This window comes from Garra rufa, chromosome 22, assembly GCF_049309525.1.
Source record: "Garra rufa chromosome 22, GarRuf1.0, whole genome shotgun sequence".
Taxonomy (NCBI): domain Eukaryota; kingdom Metazoa; phylum Chordata; class Actinopteri; order Cypriniformes; family Cyprinidae; genus Garra; species Garra rufa.
The window spans coordinates 26,294,609-26,310,306 of NC_133382.1; the positions used below are offsets into that span (position 1 = coordinate 26,294,609).

The 15,698-nt window shown below is 37.4% G+C and overlaps 1 protein-coding gene across 1 annotated transcript in view; it reads left to right on the forward strand.

Moving 5' to 3' along the window:
- LOC141298436 (TANK-binding kinase 1-binding protein 1-like) overlaps positions 1–4,537 on the forward strand; it is a 61,197-nt gene extending 56,660 nt beyond the window's left edge. Inside the window, exons 9-10 of the mRNA XM_073828958.1 lie at positions 907–1,697; positions 2,172–4,537. Coding sequence (XP_073685059.1) covers positions 907–1,697; positions 2,172–2,303 — 923 coding nt within the window. The 3' untranslated portion in view covers positions 2,304–4,537. The remainder of the gene's footprint in view (positions 1–906; positions 1,698–2,171) is intronic.
- The last annotated feature ends 11,161 nt before the right edge of the window (positions 4,538–15,698 follow it).

Sequence of the window (15,698 nt, forward strand, 5' to 3'; positions counted from 1 at the left end):
GTCCATAAGTGATCACAGCATTCCCATATACAGCCATATTGCATGGTTACAAGAAAGATATTACATTTATACAACAGTTTGACGGCACGAGTGTATAAATACATAAGAAACAACAACAGCCGTAAAAAGCTGCTAGGCAGTTCAGTCAAAAGTACAAAGGATATACAGCATTACATTTACATAAAATATAACGTAATGAAAGTTTTCCCTTAGCCATTTCTGGAACAAATAATAATGATTAAGGAGACCAAAGACTGAATTATAATATAATTTATCGAATATGATCGAATAATTATATCTCATGCTTAACCACTATAGAGACATCCAAGTCAGTGACAAATTTCAGAAGAACTGGCGAGGTAAGGCTGCTCTCAGCGGGTTCTTGAGAGCTGAACGGCCACTGACGACTTGGAGCTAATTTTAAAATAGACATTATCTTTATAAACAAACTAGTTATTTGAAGACAAAACAAGTACATTCTCGTCTAAAAAAAACTCTTTCTTATTCTGTGACAACCTATTTGTATTATGTAATGTTTCTTTTGAAAGCTGTGTACATTTTCGGCCTTTATTTTAGAAAACAAAAAGGGTTCTATTTACAGAACGCAAAAACTTTGAAGCTCAATATCTCAAAAGTGCTCAGAATGCAGACAGAACCTGATAATTCCAAGGCAGCGAAATCGGCTGGAGTTCCGATATCACTAGAATATCACACTCCTCACAACCAATCAGATTTGAGGGCCAGAAAGAACTGTTGTGTAACTATGACTAATGTATGAGGCTGACTTGAAAGAGAAATATCATCAGTCATTTTGTTGACAAGATTAACACTGATCTCAAGCATTCATTCAGTGTGTCTGTTTAAACATGTCTCATATTGATTCTGCATATCCTGTTTATCTTCTAGTTCAGCGCCACTCTCCTGTCCCTCACCAGAGGCATTCACCTGTCCCACAGCGGCATTCCCCAATCCAACAGCGCCATTCCCCCATCCAGCAGCGTCATTCGCCTGTTCCCCAGCGGCGCTCCCCTGTGCTCCAACGTCTCTCTCCAGACATGCACCGTCGATCACCTCTGCCTGAAATCAGCGATGGCCCTGCATCCTATTCATGCAGGCCCACCTCCCACCACCTGAGGGCCAGTTTCCAGGGAAGACGCAGTTACTCTGAAGTAGCCGATCCGTCGGCTTATCAACGGCCCCCAAGGTTTACTCTGGACCCGGTGTCCACCCTGCCGAAACCTCGACCGTATGTCGACAGTTACCACAAGCAGCAGCAACAACAGCAGCAGCAACAACAACAACAGCAACATGGAGGAAGCCAGCACATGTTAGTTCAAAGACAGAGCTCTCAGTCCGGGGTTGGAGGCGATGGGGGATTGGGTGAACCTCCACGGCTGTCCAGGGAGCTGTCTTTCCACCACTCGGATGTGTCCCACTTGCATTTCGAGCCTCAGCCCAGCCCAGCACCTCTGCATTCATCCCCACAGCCTCCACAGTCCTCAGAGGATGAGGAGGAGTGGTCCTGCCCTCATCCCATCAGTCCTCCTCGAACACTGGGGGTGTCGAGCCCTTCGTCGAGCTCCAGAGGCCCTGCCTCGTGTTCCGCATTCCCCATTCCTTCCCGTCCCAACACCCTAAGCTGTCACCCACCTGGATACCTGCACGCAGAGCACGCCCAGTCTTGGCCGTCCATCAATGTGAGTAGCAAATCACATTCAGTGGCCAAAATAAAATAAGCTAGTGTAGGCAAATTGGAAAAAAATATGTCTGTGGTAACATTTCTGCAAAATTATGTTAATTGCTTCCAGCTCATTTTGTGACACTTTCAACAACTTTCACAGCTGGGTTTTTTTAGTGATAGTTGTTCATGAGTCCCTTGTTTGTCCTGAACAGTTAAACTGCCTGCTGTTCTTCAGAAAAACCCTTCAAGTCCCACAAATTCTTTGGTTTTTCAGCATTTTTATCTTTATTTATCATGCATTTTCTTGATTATCAGTCTTTACAGACTGTTTACATTGAAGGATAGCTACATTACAAACTGCAAAAAAAGATATTCTTTGAAAACCAATATAACCTGCTTTTTAAATTCAAGAAAATATGTTTCACTTTTATTATATCTGTGGATCTTAAACATTACGGCTGTCAAACATATATCACTGTGCTCTTTACAGCTGTGGATGGAGACGGAGGAGGAGGGTGACGTCAGGAGCTGCCCGCTGTGCCAGCTAATCTTCCCTGTTGGTTACCCTGATGATGCCTTGATCAAGCACATTGACTCGCACCTGGAGAACAGCAAGATCTGACACCCACAGCCACGCCATGACCTTCTGTTGTTCCACAGTTACATTCATTCTTTGCTCCCGGTATTTTTAGCTGGGTGCCTTCAGACAGAATGTAGGCAATGCACCTGTGGCCAGTCTCACAATTTGATAAGTGAAACAGAGACCTGTGATTACCTATGAAGCTCAAATGTGTCATGAACGCTTATATCTCTATATATTGCTTCTTTTCAACACTAACTTCTTGAAGAATGATAACTTTCTATTTTAAACACTGTTTATTAGCAATTACACACACCAAACTGACTGAGCATATTGCAATATTAAGGCTCTCATTTTAGCTTTTAACTACAGTTCCCATGATTATTTGCATTATTTACACTTTAATGTGGTCACAGAATGTGCTTTGTGGCCATTTTTTGGAGAACTGAGTAGTTATGAGGATATGAGGGAATATTACAAGGCCAATGGTTGCATCATTTGAATTTCAGCACTTTATATAAGCACTTAATATCCAGTTTACCTTTATCAATATAACTAACACTGAGGCAAAAAAGTAAAACCTTATAGATATACTTTATTTTTTAATACTCCAGGGTCTTACCCTTAAATATATCTTAGTTTGGCAGGACTTCCCTTTAACAAAACTCGATTCTTTGTAACTATCTGTAAATTCACAATCGCATCTATTTTGTTTGTCTTCCGAGGTGTTTGGCCTGTACAAATAGGGAAGATTTTTTCTTAAAGATTAAATAAAAAATACATAATGATTGCAGCTCTGTGCATTCAGTTTTAGCCAACCACTGACAAAACACCAGTTGCTGTTGTTTCTCAAGACAGTAAAACTGTGATTTCCATAGTACACTTAGACAGTGGATGTTTTTTTTTTATGTAATTACTTAAGAAAAATTGCTTTAACAAAGTATATTTGTTTTCCGATCACATCACAGAGCGCAATCCGTTTTATCAGTTCAAATGTTTTTTAATGTACTGTAAATGTATACCTGTATTTAAAGCCAATTATGTGTATTAACCTGTACATTCAGCTATATTATATAGATATGCATTTTTCAAGCTTGGATAAGAGCAAATGGATTGCTGAAGATAAAGAAAACTGCTGGAACTGCTAATTCAAGATTTGTAATGCTGTGATCTAAATGATACAGCACCCAGTTGAGTGTTTAATTATCTAAATGTTTAATTATCTTACTATTCCCTATTCTTCCAGGTGTACCTTATGCTATATGTTATAAAGTCTTCTTTCTTGCTACTTTCCCTGATTCTGCAGACTTTGTGGAAATGAGGGTACTGGATCTGTTACTAACCCAAATACAGAGGACCTAAAATGGGAAAGTAGCACAAAGAAGGCATCGTTGGTGCACATGTGCAAAATTACGAAGCCAAATATAGCAAAGTGCAAAAAAGCTGTACACTGTCTATGAAATAACTGGGTGGAGGTTTCGTTCCATTGGTAATTACTAATATTCTAAAAGAAATACATCCAAGATGTTGTAAATATATAAATCGTCTGTGATGTCGCAATTCAGTATATCATATAATACTAAAAAACAAGTTTGGATAAACTGAAATGCCATTAGTACAGCCAAAGACAGCTTGCTTGTTTTTCATTTCTTTTCACATGATGACCAAGTACCATTTAAGAATATTACACTGAAACATGGTGCAGCTGGAACATATGGAAAAACACTTTTAATGAATAGTGCGCAGACGTGGAAAGATTTCTGCATAATCACCCACAAGTTTCCATAAATAAATATATATAACTTGTCTTGCACCTTTGTCCACGAACAAAACTTCAGCCACTATTCACAAAGATTCGCTCAGGAGTTATTTAAAGAGCTATTGCTGTTACCTTGCTCCTCAAGACAGTGTTTTATTTCTCATGCAAAGGCAAATTAGCAAGCTGAATGCTTTTCTGGATGCTCTAAGTATATGGTCTCTCTTTTGCCCTGTAGTTTGGTGTGTGATTTCTTTGTGATATTCTTAAATAACTCAGGGGATAAAACTTTGTGAATATGGCTCCTTGACCATACACAACTAACCTCCACTGGGACAATGTGAGAACTTGCCAACTCTATTGAAGAGTCAAGAGGACACTAATGGAGTAGAGATATTTTGTCATACCAACAAGGTACTTTAAAGAAAGATAAAAATTGAACAAAGACACTGACAATGAATGCATATTGTGTCAAAAAATATTCTGTAAATATTATGAAATAAACTGGAACATGCACTGATTTGGTGTCTGTTTGTGGTGTCTCATGCACTACAGTGGTGGCCAAAAGTATTTGAACACTAGTATTTTCACTAGCTAAAAAATGGTTTCAAGTCAGTTATTTCTATCTTTTGCTGTAATGTATCAGTTTACATTTCCAAACATTCATTTTGCCATTAATTTTGATTTTTGTTTGCACAAGGAGTCTGACAACAGCCAGTGCTCCACACAGAGATCCGATCTCATCATCATCCAGTCCGTCTGAAATGACGTGAAGAAAGAGAACAAACTGAGACAGACTAAATCCAGAAGAACTGTGGCAACGTCTCCAAGATGCTTCAAGAAACCTACCTGCAAAGCTACAGTACTGTTAAAAGTACTGTCAAAAATGAGGATGCTGTCAAAAATAATGTCATAAATAGATTTTCTTTATCAATTAACCATCCTTTGCATTTAAAGCAGCTTTTGCCGCATAGGTGCACTTTTGGGTATCTAATTTTGTCACGCCATAATTCAGAAAAAAACTTTTTTTACCATTTTTGGGGGAATAAAATGTTGTATAAAAATCAAGTAAATCATATATGAAAAAATCCCTCTGGGTGTGTGTAAGTGCTACTGAAGTGAAGATTTATGGCTCAGTGTAGAAGAAAAAACTCATTCTAAGAAAAACGGCCTTTAAAAATATGCATTGTAATTGAAATCTATTGACACAAATAGATAAAGTGCTATAAAAGAAACACTTAACAGTGTTTTATGTATGTTTTCTTTCCACTAGTCTGAAAAAAAAAAACACTTTATGAAAAATCAAAAAGGCCAAAATCTCAAACTTGATAGGTGGATGAAAAAACAGCGTTTTTGCCTGCAGTGTCTCCCCTTAATACAATGACAGTCCAACATTTTAATGTGTGGCATACGGGAATGAATACATTTTGGGGCATAATAGATATTATTTTTGTCAAATTTGAATAATAAATATGTTATTATAGAAGATTATAACAAAACAGTACATGCATGGACCTTCAGATTTTTCTTTTTTAAATTTGATTTGACCAAAAGTATGTTTCATGACAAAATCTTGTAATAGATATCTTAGAAAGAATCTCTCTCTCTCTCTCTCTCTCTCTCTCTCTTTAATTCATTGAACTGATAGCAACAATAGAGATGATTTTGTCAAAGTGCTGTTTTAAAACTCTCATCTGTTTTCCTCTAATTCCCCCACCCCACTTCCGACCCTTTGTGTCATTTCTCTATCACATGCACACACTCTGTGAGTGAGAGATGCACTTCTCTCAAGTTCACAGGATGGCCCGCCCATCCGCTCAAAACCACATTCTCTCCGTGAAGAGCTCAGTACTCTCTCTTTCTCTCTTTTCTTTCTCTCTCTCTCTCTCTCTCTCTCTCTCTCTCTCTCTCTCTCTTTCTCTTCTTTCTTTTCTTTCTTGAAGACTCACACAAACACACATCACATAGGCAAATGCCTCCACCTCAAACGTTTCAGCAGATATGGGTCAAGTATAGGTTTTAGGGGTGTTCATTTAAAAAACTAAAGCACAAAGGGAAATTAAAGCCAAGTTGATTTATGTTTATAATAAATTTGAATTTATGGTCTAGCTTTGTATTAGGTGGCCTTAACTATGTACTTACATCAAAACATAAGTACATTGTATTGTGTTCATATTGTATTGCAAAATACTTGAGGTGGGATACGGGTAAGGTTAGGGACAGGTTTGGTGGTTTGGGTAGGTTTAAGAGTGGGTTAAGGTGTAAGTGTTGAGTCAACAGTGTAATTATGAATGTAATAACAGAAATAACTACAGATGTAATTACATGCAAGTATTTTAAAATATAAGTACAATATAAAAATGTATGTGGGTCAAAAAAGTGTTTAAGCATAAAAACAATAAGTGTAACACTGCTTTAAATTGTTGTTGTTTGTCCAAAAAAATATTTTTAAAGTTTTCTGTTGAATTCAATTGCATTTTTGCTTTTGTTTTTCTGAGCAAAAAATAAATGCCATACATGTTTCCCCTAATTTACAGAAGACCCACTAAAATGTCATTCAGTATAACAGTCTTGGCAGGCATATTTAAAACAAAAATCAATTTATGACACATTAAAAGATGAATTACCCTCACCCCAAATACTAGTTTTACATTTCTAAAATTTGCCACTATCCTAAGTTTTGCCCATTTGTCAGTAAGGCTTTTGTACTTTAAAACTTAATAAAATCTAATATGCTCCCTTATTCGTTTATATTTTTTAATATGTGCAAGTCAGAATAAGAATGTTTAAGAATTTTTACATAAATATTGTGTTACACTGAATGACAATGTAACATTATTTCGACCAAATTTTGACATTTTATTCTTATAAATGTATTTTAAACCTTAAAAGTAGACACTTTACTTACATTTAATGTGCTTTCTATGGACATAACATCACTATAGTGAATTTCTTTGGACGTTGACTTCTTAACGTATTTGACCCATGTACACAATAAGTGCGTTGTATCAAGTCCACCTTATATAAATTGGGACCAAATTTATGAACTATAATTATTTTCATAAATTTACAAACTACATTTTTTTCATTGCTTTCTAGGAAGTTGATAAGATTGTTCTAAAAAGTAAAGAATTTTGCCATTTTACGCTTAAAACTATATTTAACTGTTGAGAACATTGGAAGAAATATATATTAGCTAGGAACTTCAGTCGTTTTTCATCGTTTGTCTGAAGTTCATGAAAAAATAAAATAGAAACAACTTGATGGACCATGATAAGAGTTCAGCGTTAGTGGTTAACACAAATATTTATTTTCCGACGTGTTACTGCCGTCATCTTCACACTTTTGTGAAGGCCGTAAAAGGTCTTAAAAGTGAACAATTGGATATTTCCAAAAACGTTTTGTGAACGCAGATTGGTGCATTCATTAGTAACAGCATGGATTAAAAAAAATGTAAAATCAACATAAGCACACGTTAAAATGTGCTTTTTGAATGTTTAATTCCAAAACCACTGGCGTAAACAGTAAGTTGGCCCTATCGTTACTCCTGAGAAGACTTTCCACTAGAGGTTGGAAAACATCTGAGGTCATTTGCTCCTTTTCAGATTCAAAAGCATCGATAAAGTGCTTGAGTCACAGTCAGCATCTCAATTCATCTCAAATGTTTTCAGTGGTGTTCACATTTGGGCTTTTTGCTGACAAGTCAACCAGTAAAGTAGGAAAGGAGCACTAAAAAGTGTGCATGCTGCACGATTGATTGTATGCACATGCTAGTAATGGGTGCACTGAAACCTGTTGATTAAAAGGGTGTGTGTTTTATTTCTCGCTCATGATATTGATCTCAACTGAGAAATTATTTAATAAAAGAGACAAAAAAGAAGTGTAAATGTTACATTTGTAGGTTTAGGTTCAGGTTTTGGGCTCAAATATTGATATGCTTGCTTGATATCTAATTCTAGTGTGGTAAAAAAAAAGTGCATTGGTACATCTTTAAATCATATTTACCCCTAAATGCTACATATTAATAACTTAAATGTACATATTAGTACCTAAAACCTATATACTAGCTTTTGAAAGTGTACTGCCCCAGTTACAATTTTGTACCTTTTTCCGAGAGTGTACTGTTTTATCTCAGGACAAAAAAGTACAAAAGCTATCACTGAGGCAGCATTTCTTTGAAAGGTACTAAAACATACACTTTAGGTATAAATATGTGACCATGGACCACAAAACCAGTCATAAGGGTCAGTTTTTTTTTTTTAAATTGAGATGTATACATAATCTGAAAGCTGAATATGCCGAGATACAACTATTTGAAAATCTGGAATCTGAATGTGCAAAAAATCTAAATTTTGAGAAAATCGCCTTTAAAATTCCAAATGAAGTTCTTAGCAATAAATATTACTAATCAAAAATTATTGATATATTTACAGTAGGAAATTTACAAAATATCTTCATGGAACATAATATAATTATTTTTGACATAAACGGAATATTGATAATTTTGACCCATACAATGTATTTTTGGCTATTGCTACAAATATACCTGTGCTACTTAAGACTGGATTTGTGGTCCAGGGTCACATATGTACCTTTAAGGTATTAAAATGTACCCTTTAGTGGTAAATAATGTAAGATTTTGTACCTTTTTCTGAAAATGTTCTGTTTCGTCTCAGGACTTAACAGAAAAAAAGGTAAAGCTGTCACTGGGGCGGCATCTTTTTAGAAGGTATTAATACGTACACTTTAGGTACAAATATGTATCTTCGAGATACTAAAATGTAAAATGTAAAATTTTTGGTGTACTGTTTGTTTCATTTCAGGACTTCACCGAAAAAAGGTACAAAAGCCATCACTGGGGCGGCACCTTTTCAATACGTACACTTTAGGTATAAATATGTGACCCTGGACCACAAAACAAGTCATAAGGGTAAATTTGAAATAGATTTATACAAATGCTAAAAGCTAAATACATACACTTTCCATTGATGTATGGAATGTTGGTATAGGACAATATTTGGCCGAGATACCACTATTTGAAAATCTGGACTCTAAGGGTGCAAAAAAATTTTTTTTTGAGAAAATCGCTCTTAAAGATGTCCAAATGAAGGTCTCAGCAATGCGTATTACTAATCAAACATTAAGTTTTGGCATATTTACAGTATGAAATTGACAAAATAACTTCATGAAACATGATCTTTACTTAATATCCTAATGATTTTTGGCATAAAAGAAAAATCTATAATTTGGACCCATACAATGTATTGTTGGCTATTGCTACAGATATATCCCTCCTACTTACGGCTGGTTTTGTGGTCCAGGGTCACATATATACCTTTGAAGTACTAAAATGCACAGTTTAATGGTAAATAGGGTACAAAGGTGTACTTTTTTAAAGGTTACCAGTGGCAGATGTTGTACCTTTTTTCTGAGAGTGTTAAAAAAGCTCTTCTTTCGAGCTTTTTGAGGTCCTCTTTTAAAGCAAATGTTCAGTGCTGCTACTTACACTATACAATAGGCCTAAAAATAAAAGCATTTGAAAATACATAACTACAGCATTAAACTACAATATTCAGAGCTATAAAATATGTTGCATGGTTTGTGTTTTGCCTCAACCCCGGTCAAAAATAAACTGACTGCTTGCTGTCTAACAATATCAATGTGCGTTTATCTGTTTCCTTAATATCATGCAGTTTATCTAGCCAGTTTAAGATGGCAACATAATATCACATCTCACATTTAATCACGTTTGCTTCTGTATCCCTGTGTATCCCACATTTTCCACTAGATGGCCAGGAAGATCACAAGAACAAGCTCTTTCACCATCCATCTGCAACATAGATAACATTCAGTGTAGAGAATAACACAGAGATAGACAGACAGACAGACAGACAGATAGACATTTTATAATCCGGACTTCAATATGCACTGAAAATATCTTGCAGTTTTACCATTACCATCACAAACACACATGGCCCACCTGAAAAATACAATGCTTTGGATTTCCCCTGAAAGTGCCCATATATCCTGCATGTAAAACAAAATGAGTTTGATAGCACGCTAGAGGATCAAACAGAGCTGGGATCAAACAGCGGGAAGCAGAAGTGAATCTGTTTGCGCAATGAGCCAATCAGAGCAGAGCGAGGCATCGACACGGAGCATGAGGCTGTGACCTGCGTTTGAACTGCTGACCTGTGTAACTCACTCCTATTGATGACGGGACACGCACTACCACATTTACAACATAACGCTTCAGAAAGCACAGCGAGGCCTTGGGCGAGAGGGACGGAAAGGGGCAAGAGGGGGGAAAATGGGAAAGGGCAACAGGGTAGTGGTTGTCAGGATATAAGTTTATGTTGTAGATTTTACACTGAAATGAAGAAAGTTGAAATATGTAGTCCAGTGACAGAGAAATGAGACCTATGTGGTCAGAAATGTCAGCAAAAGTATAAAGGAAATGATAATGTGTGCCATTGGATGACGAGTCATCTGTTATTGATAAGCAAGTCAATTATTTTCAGGATGTTATTCATCCATGAGTGATGTTCCCTTGACCTCAATTACACAACTAAACACAACAGTGATTGTTTTTGGCCATTTCCTGATTTGCTCAGAATAAATGATGCAAAATATTCTGTGTACAGCTTGTATTGCATTTAATAATGCTTTGTTTTGTTTTTCGAAACAAGCGTCATTTTGCTTCTCAAGTAAATGCTTGATTTGTACTGGAAAACCAGACAAAAACAATGAATGCGAAAATCTCTGTTTGCAGTGTTACATATTGTGCAGCCGGAAATATTGCACAATGCACTTGTATGAAAGAAGCCTCCTCATGCTCGAACCTTTGCCCAGGTGACCCCGTTTTTCTGGCAACAATATGACCTCATCAAAGGGATTTTATATTGCAGTACACGTGCATCTTATTTGCAAAATCCGCAAAACACATTACAAGAAAAAACATTCTATTACCTTAATATGTCAACTGCACAATTTCTTAATCTAAATCGCTGGTTTCTAAAACAGATTAGAGGTCTAGTCCACAGATGAAATCAATATCTCTGGAAACCATAGTGTTTTCATTAGGCTTTGCGGTGACACCTTGCAAGCTCTGTGGTTTTTGCACAAACCCCCTTTCCTTGTAGAGAAGAGGTAGTGTGACCATGAGTACGTTTCCACTGACAGGAAGAGTGACTCACAGGCCCCAGTCATGACTGCTTTAAACAATATTACAAGCTAAAGCGATAAACATTTTGAATAAATCTGGCCATTTAATATAATTTTTCTTTCATTTCAAAAACTTTTAGCATCAGCTATCAGGTGTCTTTGTATGTTGGCTTCATTTGCTCTTGTGACTGGTATCGCGGCGATATCTGTCAGGATGCATTTGAGCTTCGTTTTTGGCGGACATGTAGCGCAACTTAGCAGCGCTCATCATTAGCTGTTGCCGCATGGCAAACGGGTGGCGCAGCCCTTTTTTTCCATGCGGCAGTATCACAGCTCCGATCTGTCACCCTTTGCTCGCCTTAATGTGTGAAAGTAAGACGTGTTGCGCCTATTAGCACTTTCTGGCAAGGCTGGCATGCTGATCTGTCCTCCCTGGGGAGTCAGGCAATATGGTGGCCCGCACTCTGGGCCTGCCAGACAGGGCGCCCACTGTCACTCCACATCAGCTTGACATCAACTGCCCAGTCAGGCGGCTATAAACACACACACACGCATACAAACAAACATAAAAATCAAAACGGGATTTCTAATGATATATACATGGGGTTACACTTGTGTATTTTATATTTTTACATAAAAGCATGCATTATGTTACATAGCTATTTTTTTTGTTTGTTTTTATCATCAAATACAATTTTTCCCCAAACCACAAATTATGTGAATATATATGATATTTAATAGATATTTTAAAGGAATAGTTCACCCAAAAATGAAAATTCTGCCATTAATTACTTACCCTCATGTCATTCTAAACCTGTACGTCCTTCGTCCATCTTCAGAACACAAATTAAGATATTTTTGATGAAGTCCAAGAGATTTCTGACCCTGCATAGACAGTTCAAGGGCCAGAAAGGTAGTAAGGACTTCAATAAAATAGTAACATCAGTGGTTCAACTTTATGTTATGATACGAGAATACATTCTGTGTGCAAAGAACAGAACGTAGAATGTTCTGACGTAGAACCCGGATGCACTGGGCCTTGTTAACAAGCAGAGGAAGACACACACTGTACATAAAACAGTCTTCGTAAACATGTCGGAAGGCATCGACAGAGAAGATGACTTGCAAATTTTGCCCAGCCTTACTTATTCAAACCAGAATATACAGACAATGAACTAAGAGAGATGAATGTTCAACAGCAAAACACCGGCTCCTGCGTCAGCAGCACCACAAGTTTGCGTTGTGGTATTCTCGTGAATGCGTGGTAGAGACTGACATAAAATAAAGTTAAAGTTCAAACACTGATGTCACATGGACTATTTTAACAATGTCCTTACTACTTTTCTGGGTCTTGAACGTGTCAATTGCATTGCTGTCTATGCAGGATCAGAAAGCTCTCGGATTTCATTAAAAATATCTTAATTTGTGTTTCAGAAATGAACCATGGTCTTATGGGTTTGAAACGACACAAGGGTGAGTAATTAATGACAGAATTTTCATTTTTAGGTGAACTACCCTTTGAAATATGTCTTAAACAATATGTTTAAGATCATTTACATTCACATGAGATGAATAACTGCTACTTTAGTCTACATGGAATTGGGCGCTTTGTGGTTTGAGATCACATGACCAGCAAAACACTGCTCAGATACATGTTTGTAACACCCTATTAGTGAACACCTTCATTTGTTGAATAAATTAATCATGCCTGACTACTAAACAGATGATTTCTATTAAAAAAAAAAATGCATTACAATTCATCCACACCTCTAGGTGTCAGTAGTTGTAGTTTTTTTTAACATTAGAAATTCAACATACGGACATCACAACTATATATCTCGAAATAATCTTTTGTTTTAAAAAAAAAAAAAAATAAATAAATAACAAATGTAAAAAAAAATTATCTACTCTACCTTCTTGTTTTGAAGTTTATTCATTGAATTTAGTCAAGAGGTCAAAAGGATGTGATCCCATGCAAATTCCAGCTCTTGTAGCCACAAATTAAGAATTGATTCCCATTACTTATTAACTTGTGGCCATGTTTTATAATTCTGTTCCTTAAGTTTAGTTAAATCGTGGCCATGTTGTACTAATTCACTCTGTAGTTTTAATTTAGTTAAATGACCCTGCTGAAAAAAACAGCAAATATGCTGGTTAGGTAGGTTTTGGTGCTGGGATGCTGGTTTATGCTGGTCATGTTGCTGGTCAAGAACCAGCATAAACCAGCAAAGGACCAGCATAAACCAGCAAATGGCCAGCATAAACCAGCAAAGGACCAGCAAAGGACCAGCATACACCAGCAAAGGACCAGCATAAACCAGCTAAAACCAGCATCTCAGCACCAAAACCTACCTAACCAGCATATGCTGGTTTTTTCAGCAGGGGACCATGATTTAACTAAAACAAAAGTACAAATTTATCCAACATGGCCACAATTCAAATAAACACAGCCTTGAGTTAGAGATAGTTCACCAAAAAATTAAAATTCTGTCATTAATTACTCACCCTCATGTTGTTCCAAACCTGTAAGACCTTCGTTCATCTTCAGAACACTAATTAAGATATTTTTGATGAAATCTGAGAGCTTTCTGACCCTGCATAGACAGCACGATCAAGGCCTAGAAAGGTAGTAAAGAAACTGTTCAAATAGTCCATGTGACTTCAGTGGTTCAACTCTAATTTTATGAAGCTAGAGAAAACTTTTTGGGAGCAAAGAAACCAAAAATAACAACTTTATTCAACAATTTCTTCTCTTCTGTGTCAGTCTCCACCACAGATGAACGAAGGTCTTATGGGTTTGGAACGACATGAGGGTGAGTGGTTAATAACAGAATTTTTATTTTTGGGTGAACTAACCCTTTAATAGGTAATGCATAACCCACAAATCCATCTACTCCAAATCAGAGTTCATGGTGTTTGAATCAGTGGTGTGAAAAGGTTAAGTACCTGCCAGTGAGGTTAGCGACCCTGATCTCAGCATGCCAGACCTGATGGTGAACTACTACTGAGCAGAAACACTCCACGGATCTCCTGTAACATTAGTGGAAAGGTCAAGAGTGGAAAAACGTCAAATAACATCATCTTCCAACACCATTTGACCTAACGCATCGGGAGTCACTTTTAAAGGCCACAAATATTTTGCATTCGCTGTCAGCGCCGCACATCCGATTCACAGGTTGGTTTATTAATCACATCGTGGCACACGCAGACTCGCTAAAAGATCGAAAAATGGAGTCGGTATGTGGCGACAAAGCGACTCACAGTTGTAAATAATCCAGAATGTGCTATCTTGTTAATCTGACATTACACTTCCTTCCAGTGATCCCCACTGGGCAGGTGAGGTATCATAGCCTGGTGGCAGGGATCGGTTCGTTTTTGACCTGAAATTAATTTAAGATTAAGTGAGCTAGAGGTAGCAAGGATGAAGTGATGCTGGAAGCAGAGGCGTGAGGGGGCAGGGCTGTCTGCCGATCTGTCACAGCTCCACGCCTGGATGCTCAAGTTCATATTAGCAGTGACGAGACAAAGGGGTGACACGTCCCAGCCCGCAGGGTCCGGTGCAAACACATACGCATGGAAAACCTCGCACACACACACAATCCACATAAATCCACCTAAATATCCCTATCGGGTTGAGAGGGTCAATTTCAGTTCATTTCAGCTGGCTAAGGCTGCAATTGTGATTCATGATTCATTGTGATGAACTGAATCAATTCAACTGACCTGTACTGGACACATTCAGTGTTTTGAAATCATTCACACAGAAATGCAAGTAAAAAAAAAAACAGGTGGGTGAAGCAGCTGGGATGATGTGTGCGCATAAACGTGCTTACACACAGACACACACATATCATAATGGCTCACAAACAGCTCGGTTGATGGATAGAGGGTGGCAGAAAGCGATGCCTGAGCATGACAAGATTGAACTTTGGGACATCTCAGCACTCGACAGCTTCAACAAGAAGAGGGCAGCAGGCGGTCACCAGGGGCATTGCTGCGGTCACCAGGGAATGACACGGTATAGGAGAGGGATCTGGAGGAGGAGTGGAGAAACGGAGGGAGGGAAGATAGGAGGCATCACAATGTCACTCTACCGCCAGGCCATGTCACTTGCAATCAGCATTGGATGTAATTTTCTGAGCAATTAGAGCACTTATATTCAGAGATCTGGCTGGCATTCAGCCATTCAGGCAGCAACACAGGCCACACACACACTTAGCTATCTATTTGGAAAAAAAAAAAATAATATATATATATATATATATATATATATATATATACACACATTATTTAAGCAAAAGAAAATAATGATAGATAGATAGATAGATAGATAGATAGATCAACCATGTAACATATTTTTAGCTCTTCGTATTTCTTACTTATCTATCAATCCATCATGCATTTCCTTCCATTTTTCACACCCTCTTTACACACGTCTGTGTGAAAGCTAATATTTTCATCTGATTTATTTCTCAACTGTCAGTCACTGACATGTATGCGAAGGCTTATTATGCACT